Source organism: Fundulus heteroclitus, chromosome 7 (genome assembly GCF_011125445.2).
Source record: "Fundulus heteroclitus isolate FHET01 chromosome 7, MU-UCD_Fhet_4.1, whole genome shotgun sequence".
NCBI classification, from domain to species: Eukaryota; Metazoa; Chordata; class Actinopteri; order Cyprinodontiformes; family Fundulidae; genus Fundulus; species Fundulus heteroclitus.
Window position 1 is genome coordinate 29,648,428 of NC_046367.1, and position 16,833 is coordinate 29,665,260.

Here is a 16,833-nt window from a genome sequence, read left to right on the forward strand (position 1 = left end):
TTCACTCTATTTATCCCTATTTATCAAGGTAAAAATGTGCAATACAATAAAAAATACAACTCTGTCAATAATTCAGCTGATTAGAATTTCCTTTTGGACCAATTCTACAATCTAAGAAACCCTGAGTGTGGATCTCTGTTTATAAACTAGGTGAGCCTCCTGGTTGTTCTTTATAATGTATAAAGCAGTGTTTATTTGTAAAAGCGGGGGTCTCTCTCCTCTAACATCAGCTGCTCCCTATGAGCTGGACTGTACATGTGGGAGGTGGGGGCTGGACATTTGTGACTACACCTGCTTCCAGCAGAGACAACAAAGAGAAGCTCACTCTGGGGGTGGTGGCACAGAGGGGAGTGTCCAACCTAATTACTGACTCTGGGGAAATGACTTCATGGAGGTGACGCCCAACCCTCGGGTCAATGTTTTCATCCTTCCCCTTGCAGTAGTAACGAGAAACCGGCCTAAAATGTGCATGTAAAGGAAATATTTCTTTTGTTTTTCGTTGTTGTTTTTAAGCATATCCGATCTCTATTAGCCCTTGCACTTCTTCCCCAGTGGTTCAGTAAGTGATAACGCTCTCGGTGCATTAGTAACTGCAACTGTTTTTGTGGTGTGTGCATCCATCAGGACGTCTTCAGCCGCAGCATATCCAGACAAACTCTCATCAGGCACCATCATGCCAATAACCAGATTACAGGGCAGCGTGTGTCATTGGTCCTCTCATTCGCAGGACAATAAACTGCCTCTAACAGCAGGCTAAAGAGCCACGAAGCCAGAACATTTGTCCTATCTGCACTCAAGATCTTGTCGTTAGCCATTAGAGGTCTGACTGGCCCATTGAATTCTTTCAGGATTGAGTGTAATTGATGAAGAGTCAGGAAACAAGATTAGAGTTTAGAAATGTTCTTGGGAAAAAAAAATTATGAAGATGGAACTGACAAAGAAAGGGTAAAAGCATCTATTTGTAACTATATAAACACAAGCAATTTTGGTTAATGCAGCCATTAAGGCCTTGTTGTTTCAGGTCACATTGAGATAAACTATTGTTCGTGTTGCACATTAGCACAGTGGCCAATTCAGTCCCACTTAGGAGCTCTCAGTAACCACAATGTTGAGCTCAAGACTTCTGGAAGCAGCTCGGGCTTATTTTATTGAGCGCAAACACCATAACTGAATCAAAATTATAGATGAAAAAAAAATCCGAGTTTTTATTTAGAAAATGCCGCTAAAGGTGGTAAAAAAAAAAAAAAAAAAAGACACGTTGGGGCATCCAGATTGTCCTCCCAAGGTGATAAAGCGCCATCTAGTGTCGACCATGGAGCATAACGATGGCTCCTCATGAATCTGGTTGGTAGCATTAATATTAAATATGATCAAAACATTATATGTGTACCAAAGCTAATTTAAACGTATGGATGAACACAAAGTAATAATAATAAAAAGTACAAATCTTTTGTTGAACGACAGGTTTAGCCAACATGCATTCAGGCGACCTTAAAAGGACATTCAGGAAGAAAAACAAAACGAGCCCCCCTGAAGCTAAAATAAAGCAAACTGTTCCTGAACTGGCTGCTTTGTTATTTTCACATGTTGAACATAAAAGCAATTGTCCTCAGCCTACATAATGCATAGCATGACAGCAAGTTGGGGGGAGCATTATGTCCCATAGGGGCTAAGTGTTCCCTTCAGCCATACAGCTCTCTTGTTTAGCTTTAAACATCTGTTTCAAAAAATAAACTTCAATGTGTTTTATTGGGGTTTTAGCTGATAGTGAAGAAGAAGGATACATACATACGGTTCAACATCTCATAAATAAAAATCTTAAAAGTCTGGTGTGTATTTCTATTTCTTTAGAAGTCGACTAATTAGTGGCCAAAAGTCCACCTATGTGTAATCTGATTAAATTTAATAAATACAGCTGTTCTGTGAAGGAGTCAACAAATAGCATCATGAACGTACGGGGCAGGTCAGGGATAAAGATCTGAAGGTATGGTTAGGTTATGAAAACAACATCTCACAGTTCAATCCATCACCGCAGATAGATAGAACATGTTTTTTTTTTGTTTTTTTACAGTGTCCTGTCTGACAATGTGGCAATAAGAATTGTTGTCTTAATGCCAAAAAGAGCCCAAAAGATTTTACTTTCACAAGCGGAGCCTTATCGCAGTCGCCATAGTGCTCCGCTTGATTTATACATGCAAGAAGCTTTATTATAATTAATGCAGGGAATATTTATTCATTTATATTTATTTATATGGACACTGAAAAAAGAAGGTAGAAGAGAAGAAGAAAAAAGGAGAAAAGGTGAAAGAAAAAGAGGAGAGAAAAGGGAGAGAACGCTACACCCTCAGTCTGCTTCTTCACCTGCAAAGAGAGATGTAAAAAGGACAGCACAACCAGCCGATAAAGTATTGCAGATACAATCAAGCAACGCCTTGATACCATCCCTGCAGAATATACAGTATGAATTAATACGACATGTATAAAGTGACAGCTGAAGATAATAATAGGGGTTTTCTGTGTAGAAGTGAGTCTGTAAGTACCTGGATCTAAGCACCTACAGGTGCATGTTACAATAGCAGACCTACCAAAACATAGTCATCCAACAAGCCAAGGTGGGTGATTAGTTACATTTATTCAGTTACATTTACTTGAGTAACTTTTGAAGAGACAGACTGGTGACCTGTCCAGGGTGTACCCCGCTTTTGAAGAAAAAAAAGTATTGAAAAAATCATGGCAACCCTGTTCTAAGTTGCATTTTTAAACTGCAGACATCACTGTCCAGATGTGCAAAGCTGAGGGACGCGTAAAGTGAAAGATGTCGCTGCAAATGATAGAGTCAGGACGGCTGAATGCAATAAAAAAAAAAAGAAAACCACGCATCCCTTTTCATCCGCTTCATGATGGTTAACCGGAGCTAAACAGGACAGGCTTTAGGACCCTGCGGTAACAGACAATAATAATCACATGATAATGGTGGTGGAGCAGGCAGGACGTTGACTAGATGTTGCTTCCGCAGTAAACAGACATGCAGGAGAAAGGCGAGAAGTGGAGAATAAGTTGCGTGATGTCTGTGTTGTAGGAGAAGCTGATCCAAGGAGGCAGCGGACATGGCTGCTGCTGCTGCTGCTGCTGCTGCTGCTTCATTCCTCTTTGCAGTCAGCATGCTGCTTACAGCTCTCTGTGGAAGTTTGGTAAGAAGTGAGATGACAAACCTGTTGTTCCTCTAGATGTTTTTTTTTTTTTTTGTCTTAAACAGTTCAGATAAACATCATCACGTGGTAACCCTGCGAGTTTTAATCCTTTACTTACTGGGAGAAGTTTAGTAATAATAGTAGTAATATAATAGTAATAGTAATAGTTTAACAGCAGGGATCAACGTGTTTAAATATGGACACCACATCCAGAAGTGATAACATGCAGAACTTCCCATCCACTTTTTTCCTCTCAGGTCTCTGGAGCAAGATCTTTCTCCATAGACTACAAGAACCACTGCTTCCTTAAAGATGGGAAGCCCTTTCAGTACATCTCGGGTAGCATCCACTACTCCAGGATCCCACAGTATTACTGGAAAGACCGCCTGGCCAAGATGTACATGACTGGACTCAATGCCATCCAAGTGTGAGCAAAAAAAAAAAAAAAAAAAAAAACCCACCCAGGTTCATGCTATAAATACAGATTTTATTTCTGCCTCCTTCAACTTTTCCACAGTTTGTCCAGTTACAACCACTAACTTCAGTTTATGTTATTGGGATTTTATGTGGCAGACCAACACAGAAATGTGCTGAATTGTGACGGGGAAGGAAACGGAAACATGGTTTTCTTATTTTTGATAAATTCAAAGCAGAAGAGTGTGTGATCCATATGCACTCAGAATGATGCTGTCACCCCTGTATTTTGCTCTAGGGATGGTGTGTTTGGGGAATTGTGATGTATTAGTTTTTTGCCTCACAAAAGTATTTTACATGTATAAAAAAACTTCTCTCATGTTTCCAGTGGGCCCATCTTGTGACATTTCAAATGTTTATTTGTTTAAAAAAAGAAAAATGATATATAAATTTCCTTCCACCTTACAGTTATGCCCTGTTTTGTCGGTCTGTCACATAGCATCAAAATGAAATACCTGGAAGTTTTTTGCCCGTAATTAGACACAGCGTTAAAAAGTTCAGGGGATATAAATATGTTAACAAGGCACTGTATGCCTCTCATATAAGTCCTCTATTCCCTGCTTGTGTTCTCAGATACGTCCCCTGGAACTTCCATGAAGCAGTGCAGGGAGTCCACAACTTCACGGGAGACAGAGATTTGGAGCATTTTCTGAACCTGGCCAACCAGACAGGCCTCCTGGTCATCCTGCGTCCAGGACCGTACATCTGTGCAGAATGGGAAATGGTGGGAAACGTAACTTTGGTCATGTCCTATATTTATTTATTTACATTACAGGCTAAAACAAAACAAAAATCTTATTAGCACATCAAGGCCCTCGTTACACTGATAATACAAAGTAACAAATGTTTAAAGGGGCATTGTGAAAATGACAGAGAGAAGGATGACAATCCTTATGTCACGTTATCGTTACAACAATCAAATCATATCAAAACTGTAAATAATGTATTCCACATCAAGAGCCTGTTTAAAAAAAAAAACACAAAAGTTTGCTAAACTAACTTGCAAACTGCTAAAAGTGGTGAAGTGTCTCAGGTGTCTGGATAATAGAAGATATAATCAATGCTCAAACGTAAAAAAATTAATGTGGAGTATTGTAAACTTCAAGATAGTAAGATGATGATCTCGATCTACTTATTTGCTTAGTAACTAAAAAAATATTTAATTTGTGGCACTCTAAACTGGTGTCTGCTGCTTGAGAAGCTTCTTTGATATTTATTGTAGCAGCTTTTTTATAAGCACTTGTATGCTGGTGCAGTCACTACCATGGAAGTTTCAGTGAACCCTAATGTAATAAATAGATTGTATGATTACATAATTTAAAAAAAACATAGCAATCCTCAGAGAGGTGCAGAAAGTTGATTAATTACTAAATTAAATCTAAGCTGTTGAAAGGCGTCTAATATAGCCTTCATTTAAGCATTGCTTTCCGTTAAACAATCTTCCAATTTGTGAATCCAGTTCCATCTTAATTATAATGGATTACGGTCAAATTAATTTGATCATATAATTGCAATTTGTAAAATGTTTTTATTGTTTTTTTTTTTATCCAACAAAGCCTAGCAGATTGTATTGAGTTAATTTGAAACATCCTTCAGCTTGTATCATTCCATTATATGCAAAGAAAATTCATCAGACATCTAAAATGTATGATTAAAGTATGGGTGTAAACCTAATGCCACCATACCTTTAAAATACATTATAACTCTAGAGCTCTTCATAATCATTGCCCTCACTGGTAAAGATGTGTAAAAAACATGTTTTTACTACAGCGGTAAAGATCTCACACTTAGAAATTTTGAAAAAAAAAAATGCTAATAGCATCAAAAACCCTTTACTGTATTTAGAAGTTAGACTGAGAAAAAGATTCTGTTTAAAATGTGTTTGTTTCCAGATTTGTTCCAAACCTATTTTATTGTCATGCTTTAAAAGAGCATTGCGCAATTTTAAAGTTTGCTCTTCACACTGAAGAGCAGGGATTGGTTCGAGTTTTTACAGCCAGAAGCTCTCAAAGAGATCGATTTATTTTAAACCTCCTTTTTCTGAATACATAACATATTGACTAGTAACAAAAAGTGTTCTGAACAGGATTACCAACTGTAGCTTTAACTTTAACTTAAGAAAGTCACAGGGGGATCTTGAGTCAAAGGAGCTATAATTAAAATATTTACTGTAAAATCAACTTAAATCATTCTCATTTGTCACCTGGAATAGAAGTAACATTCTCGGTAAACAATCGGTCCTCTCCATCAACAATGTCTTGGTCATGTTTTTCTCCTATCAAACCTAGAGGTGCGGTCCGAAACTGCTTCGGTTCAATGTGTAGCCCGTGTTTACTTCCTGGTTCTTCAGCCAATCTTATGAGATTTCCCAGGAATCCCAACACAGAGTGCAGCATTTGGTATTATAACTTGGAAAAAGAGCTGCGGCCTGTTAACTTGGATGCCAGTAAGAGAAGCGGACCAGAAATAGAACAGAATACAACATCATAGACCTATCCCATTTCAAATTCACAACAGCAACACACACGTAGACGCGTCGTTGAACGGGTTCTGCCTCTGCTGCGATGCGTCAGAGCGTCCGCCATCTTAAATGTGGCAAATCTGCAGTTACTCAGTCACTTAAACAGTAGCAGAGGGACTTTAATCTCAGAATATACTTTGTATTCGTAATATTTTTATTTTTGTAATATTACAAGTCTATTTTCGTATCCCTTTAGCTTCATTCTCCTGAATTTATTCTCGTAATTAATAAAAATAATGAAAATAATCTAACCTGGCCCTATTACTCCAGGAGTGAAATAGTTCTGCAAACTGTGACTATTCTGGAAATGTTCCCTCTTAATTCTCATAATATGACGTTTTTCTCATAACATTACCATTTTTATGTCTTTTGTTTTTACTTTATTGTGTGTATATATATATATATATATATATATATATATATATATATATATATATATATAAAATCACACAGCTATTTATTTGGCTTACTTTTATACCTGAACATCTATATATGCACATCTATGTCTAAATACAATAGTCTGTACTGTATGCAAGCTAAAAACCTTGAAAAAGAATGGTCTTGCACAGCTTTTTTCCTAGTGTTGCCACTCTGCAGCTTTAGTGTGTCCAGTTTTGCAACATGGTGCAGCCTTAGTTTATAGAAGGCAGATACAAATAGTGAAATCAGGCCAAATACATTTCCATGCAGTACAGGAATGAGGTATCTTCTCTGATCCACGTTCACTACAACAGAACTTAACTTCTTTCTGCCACATACAATATGGCGATGACGTTGACGTGCGAACCTGCGCCCAACGACGCCTCTATGTATATGATGTCTATGAGTACATGTATGAAAATGTGTTCCATATTTTTTAATAATGTGACCAAGAGAGGTAGAAAATATAGAATAAAGAGAAGGGCTGAGCTCTGGGGAACACTACTGACAACAGATGAGGGTTGTGATCTGAGATGTTGCATACCGAGTACTACTGAGAGAAAAGTTTTAAACCGGGTGTTTGACGAGCCAGTACCAATTGAGTCCCATCTCTTTAGGGGAATGTGATAAAAAAAAATTGTATCAAACACATAACTCGGATTAAGAAGGTGGGATGTGGTTACCATGCCAGAAGAGCTGCCATCAGATGAATTGTGATCCAGGAATCATTTGCCAACAAACAAATATCTTTGCTGAATTTATGTTCCAGGGTGGATTACCAGCTTGGCTTCTTCAAAAACCAAATATCATGCTCCGCTCAGCAGACACAGGTAATCATGCACCTACATGTATATACGCTGTTTTGTTCAAGAATGTATATTTATTCGTAAAAAAAAACTTGCTTTCTTTTCTACCAGATTATTTGGAAGCAGTCAGCAGCTGGCTTGCTATCCTCCTCCCCAAAATTAAACCTTGGCTCTACATCAATGGTGGTAACATCATCACCGTCCAGGTAAAAACGACAGAGTAAGTACCGTTCGGCACATGACGGCAGGCCCTAATGAATCAACTTTAATGGCAGGTTGAGAATGAGTATGGAAGCTACTTTGCCTGTGACTACAACTACATGCGGCACCTTCGAACCCTGTTCCGCTTCTTCCTGGGCGAGGAAGTCGTTCTCTTCACCACTGACGGAAACACAGACAAGGAGATGAAATGTGGCACATTGGATGGGTTGTACGCCACGGTGGACTTTGGCACAGGTTGGTGGTGTGTGGCAGTGTTGTAGTACTCGAGTCCGAGACTCGAACTCGAGTCCGAGTCATTAGCTACATTTAGAGACTCGTGACTTGACTTGGACTTGAGCAATGAGGACTCGAACTTGGACTCGGACTCCTACATTCAGATCATTCTGACTCGGAAATTGAGAAAAAGACTCGACTTTTTTTTTTATATCATTAGGCTATAATTTTAATATGTCATTAGAATATTATTTGGTGTATGATTTTAATATCTAAATTATTAGTGCAATGTGGTGGAGTGTGGATTTTTTTTTTAGTTTAAAAACATGTAGACTATGCTTACTTTAGTGCGGAACTTGGACTCGACTTGGATCAATAGTGACTCGACTCAGACTTGACTCGGATGAGTAGTGGACTTGACTCAGATTTTTTTTTAATGACTTGGACTTGAACGCTGGAGACTCGAACCTGGACTCGGACTCGAGGCATAGTGACTTGACTACAACACTGGTATGTGGCATATGTGTAAAGGAGGTAGAACCAGTATATTTATCAGAGCTAAGCTGCAACCATTTCTTGTTTACCCAATTTTCCTCAGACACCAACGTAACTGTTGCCTTCAGCCGCCAGAGACGATTCGAGCCACAAGGACCCCTGGTTTGTTGCGTACCAGTCCATCAATCATCATCATCGTCATCATCTCACCTGGTGATGCTAAGTGTATGTAACCTGTTTTTCCGGTGTCTTGCAGGTGAACTCGGAGTTCTACACAGGCTGGCTGGACCACTGGGGAGACCAGCATGCCGTGGTTGGTGCTCAGAAGGTCAGCAGGGTGCTTGGAGAAATGCTAACCATGGGGGCCAGCGTCAACATGTATGTCTCCCTCAACTTCCAGGCTTCCAGCTTTACTTCTCTCTGTACATATTTGGTTAGTCAGCAGACCAAACGCATGGGGAAAGAGATTATCTGTGCCCTCTAGGGGGAAAGCTCAGGCCACTTATATACTTCTGGGTACTGCATTGACATACATTAGGGCGTACATTTTTAGAATATAATGATAAATACCTCAATATCATTTGCCTTAATTAGCTCAATCGGCGCTTGCTACGGTGAACAATGCAGGATTAGCTCTGGTATTTAAACAAGACTTGATTGGATAGTAGGTAAACTGCCTCATCTTCCACCAACAGAGTCAAGTGTGGTATGAAGATACACAGCAAAAATGGATCTAAAAATAAGTAAAAAGTTCTTAAAGTTAGTGTATTCATCCTTGAGATTTGAAGATTATCTGCCAATGGAATGAGTATTTTGACCCCTAAAATAAGATATTTAGACATCCTGCATTTGAAATAAGATGATGGAGATGAATTGTTCCTATTTATGTGCAAAAATCTTATTCTATTGGCAAATAGTCTTATTTACCTGCTCAAGTCAAGGACAAATACACTAATTTTAAGAACATTTTACTTATTTCTAGTTCTATTTTTGCAGTGTAGACAGTACCTCACAGGTTTTATTATTGCCGTCTTTCTTAGAAATAACATTCTCTACCCACTCTTTCCTCTCAGGTACATGTTTGAAGGAGGAACTAACTTTGGCTACTGGAACGGTAAATACCTTTTTTTTTTATTTTTATACCTCCGTTTTTTTTTAACATCGATGCAGCAACCTCCTGTATTGGTTCACTCCTCTCGACAAGGTGCCGATCATGACACCAGGTTTCGCTCTGTGGTAACAAGTTACGACTACGACGCCCCGCTGACTGAGGCTGGAGACCCCACAGAGAAGCTGTTCGCTATAAGAGACGTCATAAAACAGGTAAAACCGACGGAACAACCGGTCAGTGAAGTTGCAAGTATTGCTCCATAAATTATAGATTTGAGAAGTTCATTTATTTCATCTCAAAATGGGCAAACTGGTTTATATATATTTTTGCACATGTATTTTTTTGCACACTGAGCAACATATTTCAGGTGTTTATTAGCTATGATCATTGCTTACAGTTAATAAAAACACCCCCAGAAAATGTAAATGTTATGCAATTATAAAAAGTCTTGTAATACTGCAGCTTTGACTTACTGAAAAGTATGTTTACGTGCTGTAAAGTACATACCGGTATACTCAGTATTTGGTCAGGACTCGTTTTGCATGAATTACTGGATCATTGTTGAGTGGGCTTTGCTTCACAATCCTGTCAAGGCTTTTTCTATGCTAGTTTTTTCCATTGTAATGCTCAGTTATGTTACGTTGCACTGCAAAAAGGGAACTAAAAGTAAGTACAATTTTCTTGAAATTAGTATATTTTTCTTTGATTTGAACAGCTAAATAAGACTATTTGCCAATGTGGTGAGTATTTTTACGCCTAAAATAAGACTATTAGCTATTCTGCACTTGAAATAAGATTATGAAGATGAATTGTTCCTACTTTAAGTGCAACAATCTTATTCCATTGGCATATAGTCTTATTTACCTGCTCAAATCAAGGCAAAATACAAACCATTTCAAGAAAATTTTACTTACTTTGAGTTCCCTTTTTACTGTGTGTGAACAGGAAGTGTCTTTAGCCATATACTTTTGAGGCTTACCCTCCTTGTAGAGGGTGTCAATGGCTGCTGGAAAAATGTCAAGTCAGCTGTTTTCTCAAGATTGCATAGGAAATGCAACATAGCATTTCTAAAATGAAAGTCATTTATTGGTAAACCGTTCTGATATTTTTGAGAAACAGCATTTTTGTTTTTAATTCAGTAACTCATAATCATCCAAAGGATTAGAAATAAACACCCGAAGTACTGCATAGCACTTCAGAGTATCTTTTTTTAACCAAATAACTTAATTAAACCAACCTTTCAGTGATATTCTGATTTATTGAGATGTCCGGGTGGATTTGGGGGGTAACCTATAATATTTTCTCAATAGTTTAGAGAGGTCCCCTCCGGTCCAATGCCACCAGCAACTCCTAAGTTTGCCTATGGCTTTGTCACGCTGGAAAAGGTAGTATAATTTAACAACGTTTTGTCCAAAATGCATTTTTATTCTGTTGTTTACCTGTCTCATTATGAGCAATTTGTACAGGTTGGAAACCTTAGCAGTTTGCTTGGCACGATTTCTCCTCTTGGGCCAGTCCAATCCAAGTATCCTCTGACGTTCGAAGAGCTGAAACAGGTATGGCGCTGGTTAGGGCAACAACAGAGAAAAGGCTAGCAGCGTAGAGACCGTTGACCACTTGAAACAGAGTAACCTTCTAGACTGTTGTGTCTGCAACCTGTCATGTCCATTGTGTCCAGTACTATGGGTACGTGCTGTACCGGACCACGCTGCCCCGGGACCTCTCGGAGCCCACGCCACTTATAACTCCGCTGAATGGAGTTCATGACCGTGCATATGTGTCAGTCAATGGGGTAAGTAAGGGCTTTCTGTGAACTTTTGTTCCGTCTAGCCGTCCAGGTCAGCGGGGAAAAACACAGGTTAAAGATAAACCTTCCTATTAATGTTATAAATCCAAGCACGCTTTTGGGAGCTAATGAGTGTAAATATGTGCAAACAGGTCTTCCAGGGGTTGTTGCAGAGAGATACCGTTCTAGTGATGAACCTAACGGGACGTCAGGGGGACACGCTGGATATTCTTGTTGAAAACATGGGCAGAGTTAACTTTGGCAGCAAGATCAATGACTATAAGGCAAGACAACAATATAAAATGCTTGACTAACTTGAGAAAAACTATACACACAAAAACTAAGGCTGCCCTTTTAACCCTTATTTCTGTGTCTCAGGGCCTGGTGAGCAATTTGATCTTGGGTAAAGACATCCTGACAGACTGGAAGGTCTACCCACTGGACATCGATGGAGCCATTTCTAGAGGCTGGCCTCATTCAAACAGTCGGAAGTCTGTCCCTTCCCCACAAAGAGGACCTTCGGTTGGACCGACCATCTACATGGGGACCTTAGAAGCTAACGGGCTAGCATGGGACACTTTCCTCAGGCTCAATGAATGGACAAAGGTAATCCACCATGTTATTGCTGCATTACTCTACACCTACCTGTTGGCTCCTCTGGTAAAGATGCGTGAAAAATACCCTGATTTAAGAAAAAAAAACTATAAGTGAATTTTTATTTTACACCTTTCTTTTTCAGTTAAACAGTGTCAAAGAACTTTTACTTAATAATCCATGATTTCCCTAGAATATAAGTATGACATGGGGCGATTAGTCAAATGGGAAAAACGAGAGTACATGATGTTCATGTAAGGCAGATGTGTGTTGAGCTCAATAAATCAGGTAATGGCTACAAGGGAAAAACACTGAGTGCTGATTTAAAATGTTAAAACAATTGAAACTACGGAGAACAATGCTGGACACAGACCAGCGTTTATGTAGCCATCATGCACTGTGCAAAGGATGATGAGGGATACAGAGGTCACTTATAGAGGCATTAACATCTAATCTAAATGTGCCAGGAAAATGATTATTCTGTGCTCCCATCACAGATGTAATCATCACCTCATTTCCACCAAGTTCAGATCACAGATTGAGCTTTTCAGCAACAAACATTCCCGGTTGATCTAGCTGGTGTTAAACAAACCATGAATGTAGGAAAATCTTCTCATCGCCACCATTAACCACGGTGTAGGACCTGTGATGCTGTGGGCCAGTTTCTGTTACAAAGGCAATGGGACACTTAGCATCATGAATTCTCACGTAAAACATGGACATTTTAAATAAAGATCTGGCTGACTCTACCTGGTAAATGACTCATCATAGGGTCCTCCAACGGGATAATGATACGTTATTCATTTTGACAGACCCCGACACGAGGAGAACCAGCCTCTTAATACTGAAAATTCCCTCCTGAAGCTAACTAGCCTGATAAAGCACTGACACTGGTTAATAGTACAGGCTTTGGGCAGCTCTGGAAGTAAAATAAGGGATGAATATATGGAAAAAGTGCCTTGTGTCCACTTAGTGCTGGGCTAATATGGACCGATATATTATATTTGTTTTTATGTTGTTTTTTTATTAATTATATAAAAAGGCATCTTTGAATCAAAGCTTTATCCCAAATGTCTCACATGCACATTTCTTAACAAACAACCGTAGATAAATAGTTAAAACGGCAGAGAAATAACCAACTGGAATACATAAAAGTAAAATTCTAACGCAACATCACAAACTCTTTGAAATACCACGACATTTAAAATAAGTCTGGTGCACTCAGCTGGAAATCTTGCAAGAAAAAAAAAAGCCAAATAATTTTGTAAAATGCTTATTCCTTAACAATAGATCATTTCTCCACTGAATAAATGCAATGAAGTCATAGGGTGGATTTTTCTAATTTTTTTAATGCTACTGCAATAAAAGCTACATTGGGGGGATATAGGTGGGGTGTGGATTAGATTTAAAAATGTTTATTTAATGATATATTACCCTTTTTTGTTTCTAATCAGGGCCAGGTTTGGATTAATGGGGTGAATTTGGGACGATACTGGCCGGCGCGGGGGCCACAGCAGACCCTGTATGTCCCCGGACCCCTGCTCAGCACCAGCCTGCCCAACAACATCACACTGCTGGAGCTGGAGGGAGCCCCAGCACACCGGCGAGTTGTCTTTATGGACCGGCCTCAGCTCAACAACACTGCTGGCAAATCCTGATTCTTTTTTTTTTTTAATCTATCTATCTATCTATCTATCTATCTATATCTATCTATATATATATAGATAGATAGATATATCTCAGTTAATGTATGGACCATCTGTATAAGAACAGGTCAGGTTCATCTAATGGAAATAATGATTGCTTCAGTGTTGCCATTTTTTTTTATTAGCTCCATTGTCTTTTTTTTTTTTTTTTACTTTGGACATATTAAATTATCAGCTTTATTATTAGCTTTCCTGAACATTTCAGTTTTATAACATTCTTTGCAACTGCACATTCTGTAAATACATTGTATGATCATTTCATTAAATTTTAAACAGTGAGTTTAATCAATTATCTTAAATGATTTAAAAAAAAAAAAAAAAAACACAATTTTTTCCCCCCCCCATTACTGAAAACAAGACGGCGTGATGTGCTAGGACTTGCTGGGAGGAGCGTTTGCTTTGCGGTGTGCTTGAACGCATCGCGGCGTGCAGAATGAATACTCCAGGTAGTTGAATGGGACCTTCCCCAGCAGAGACTCTCCACACGACCAGCACCTCCTGTTGAAGGAGACAAACCCACAGCAAAACACAAAAGTCACCAAATGTCGAAGAGAGAGACGTGGTTGTAGATCTTCAGCTTGGGGAACGTACCGGACATTGGAGAGGTTGACTCCTAACGCGGCCGCTTGCTCTGCCAACCTTTTCTCCGCTGCCAGAGCTCTCTAGGATCAAAGGGCGACGAATTAACGCGTCCAAAGTGGTTTTACAGCGATTGCGGCTTTAAAAGCACGTCTTCCTCACCTTTTCCCGGTCGGTCAGAGATGCAAACCTTTTCTTCTCCTCTGCCTCCAACTCCTGTTTCCTCTTTTCCTCCTTCTGCTCTTTCTCGCGCTGTTTTCGCTGAGCTCGTTGGGCCTTTTTCCTCTCCACCTTTTTGGACTCGGTCTCTGCTGTTAGTGGCCCAGGCACCTGGAGTTTCACAGCGGGGAAACCGTGAGCTTCCCTCCTTACGCTTGGGTTAAATCCACAGAAGTCGGTCGGTTTATTCTCACCTGTGCCTTGCTGTAGTCGTACTTATCGGGGTTCTCACCCATGAATTTACGAAAGACGTTCCTTGTGTCTTTGTCGGGAGCGACGATATACGGCGTCTGGGATTTGTTATCCCTGTAAAGATGTATTGCAAAGTCAGCGAAGAGATTACAACCACAGACTTCCATATTTCATCAGGATTTAGTCTGAAGTCTGCTATTTCACTTCAGATCTGAAGTAGTACAGAGGATGTGTGGAAAAGCCACAATGGGGAAGACTTTTGCGTTTTCAGACCTTAAATTTTTAGACTTTCTAGGAAAATTTTAAAAAAATTTGCACTGATTTTTATTTAAAAAGATGACTTTTACTTTTGGCTTGCCTGAGCCATTGATCATTTTAGTTTTTCCTCGATCTAGAAACCAAAAAGGGAGAAATATCTCTTCTTATTTTGGCTTCTAAATCCTTTAAGTTGAGGGTTTAAAACTGCATTTGGGTAGATTTGGGTTCGATTTAGACGCCAAACATTGTGTTTTTGAAAATTTAGGAAATAAAAAAGTATTACTGATTATGAAATTTGAGTTAGAGGCTCTGTATTTAATCCAGGTTTTTTTATATATATATATATATATATATATATATATATATATATATATATATATATATATATATATATATATATATATATATATATATAGTAGATTTTAACTGATCCAAATTGGTCCAGAGGCTGAAAACATTTGCAAAACAGCCCTTGACCTCACTTTTGAATTGACATCTTTAGGATGCTGTTTTATTATTTGTGAGGAGAGAAAAACAATTAGATTAAAAAAAAAACGTTTGTATTTTTACTTTTTAACTCAGCAGTCCATAACAGAGCAACACAGAGGGACACTCATACTTGATGGGTAATTTAAAGACATGGGGAGGTAGATGGTAGGGCCAAAACTGCGATTTATTTCAACCATAAAACTAATTTAAAATTTTGACTTTTCTCTGCATTAACCACAAGCAACAAAAATGGCCTGTAGTTATAAGGACTATTTAAAACGAGAAACTCAAACGTTCTTCATTAATCAGAACATTATTATTCAAGAGAACAGCTTGTTGAGTTGGACATGAATCCTTGTTGAACGTAAAGTCTGAAGTGAAACCTACAAAGAAGTCTATGCATTAAACAGTTTGACCGGTACTTAATGCTATGGTGAGATTCCTGAAAGTTTCTGGTAAAAAGTATGATTATATAAACTCTAAAACAAGTAATAAAATTAGATTATCTCACTGCTGCAACTCTATTCCATTCCATGTGGAGGCAAACCCGTTTTAAACACATTACTGACACCTGAAGGACGCATTTCACCATTGTTACATAGCCAAAAATTGATTTGGAAAATGTGCTTTTTTAAAGTTGTACTGTAATTGTCCAGCCTTAGTAGACGGAGTATCTGGAGACATCCATGAAACTCCATGTTTCACTGTGCAGCCCATAAGAAATGGGCGTTGTACTCATATGCACAGAATTTCATCCAGAAAACAGAGTCTGGAAAAGTAGATAATTTTAAAATGATGGATTTCTAAAGCCTTTCTTTTGGTATTTAAAGTGAAAGGAAGAGGATACATGATTTCCTACACGTTATACAAAGGATGTGCGTTCAGCCCCCACATATAATTTCTATGTCAAGCAAAAACAATAAAGCTGGGAAGGCTTGTTAGATGACGATAAAGAACAAACAGCGTCGTGATGACCAAGAAACGCAGCAGATAAGTCTGGGATAGAGCTGTGGAGAAGGTTAAAGCAGAGTGAGGACATAAAACAATACACTGGGCTTCAAACGTCTCAGACAGCGTCGTTCAATCATCAACTGAGGACAAAAAAAAAAAAAAAAAGTCCAGCACATCTCTCGGTATGTTGGCAGACGTCCAGACTGAAATCAATAATCCTGGCTATTCATAGATGTGCACCATCTAATCTGATTAAACTTGAGCTGTTTTGACAAAACAATTTTATTTATTTATTTATTTTTTCCAGTGTCCTGTCTGGCAATGTGGCAATAAGATGCCACAAAGAGCTCATCAGATTTGACTTTCACAAGTGGACAAGATAAAAGGAAGAGAATGATAAAAACAATTATTGAAAAAAACATGTACTTCATTTAATTGAAAATATGCAGTTCCTATATTGCCCACGAGGGGCGCTGTGTTTTAATTAACAGACTAAGCTTCAGGTGTGGAAAAATTCAAATAATTTCTTATTTTTTATCTGTTTGATGTATTTTGTCATGCAGGACAGTGTTTTTAAGTTCCAAAAAATGTGAATAAATGTTTTTT

The 16,833-nt window shown here is 38.6% G+C and overlaps 2 protein-coding genes across 5 annotated transcripts in view; one reads left to right on the forward strand and one right to left on the reverse strand.

Annotated features, from left to right (window-relative positions):
* Window positions 1-2,977: 2,977 nt before the first annotated feature.
* glb1l (galactosidase, beta 1-like) lies at window positions 2,978-13,504 on the forward strand. Its single transcript, XM_012878360.3, has 16 exons — window positions 2,978-3,191; window positions 3,449-3,618; window positions 4,239-4,389; window positions 7,376-7,436; window positions 7,524-7,618; window positions 7,688-7,868; window positions 8,446-8,504; window positions 8,599-8,720; window positions 9,416-9,456; window positions 9,547-9,665; window positions 10,764-10,838; window positions 10,920-11,009; window positions 11,132-11,245; window positions 11,392-11,523; window positions 11,618-11,845; window positions 13,288-13,504. Exons 1-16 carry the CDS (start codon window positions 3,108-3,110, stop codon window positions 13,489-13,491), a joined length of 1,926 nt encoding a protein of 641 aa, XP_012733814.2. The 5' UTR covers window positions 2,978-3,107; the 3' UTR covers window positions 13,492-13,504.
* A 374-nt stretch (window positions 13,505-13,878) lies between these two features.
* ankzf1 (ankyrin repeat and zinc finger peptidyl tRNA hydrolase 1) overlaps window positions 13,879-16,833 on the reverse strand; it is a 10,796-nt gene continuing 7,841 nt past the window's right edge. For all 4 annotated transcript variants that reach the window (XM_036139450.1, XM_036139448.1, XM_036139449.1 and 1 more), the window contains exons 13-15: window positions 14,532-14,643; window positions 14,281-14,448; window positions 13,879-14,201 (exon numbers count right to left, since the gene is read on the reverse strand). In XM_036139450.1, coding sequence (XP_035995343.1) covers window positions 13,911-14,201; window positions 14,281-14,448; window positions 14,532-14,643 — 571 coding nt within the window. In that variant the 3' untranslated portion in view covers window positions 13,879-13,910. The remainder of the gene's footprint in view (window positions 14,202-14,280; window positions 14,449-14,531; window positions 14,644-16,833) is intronic.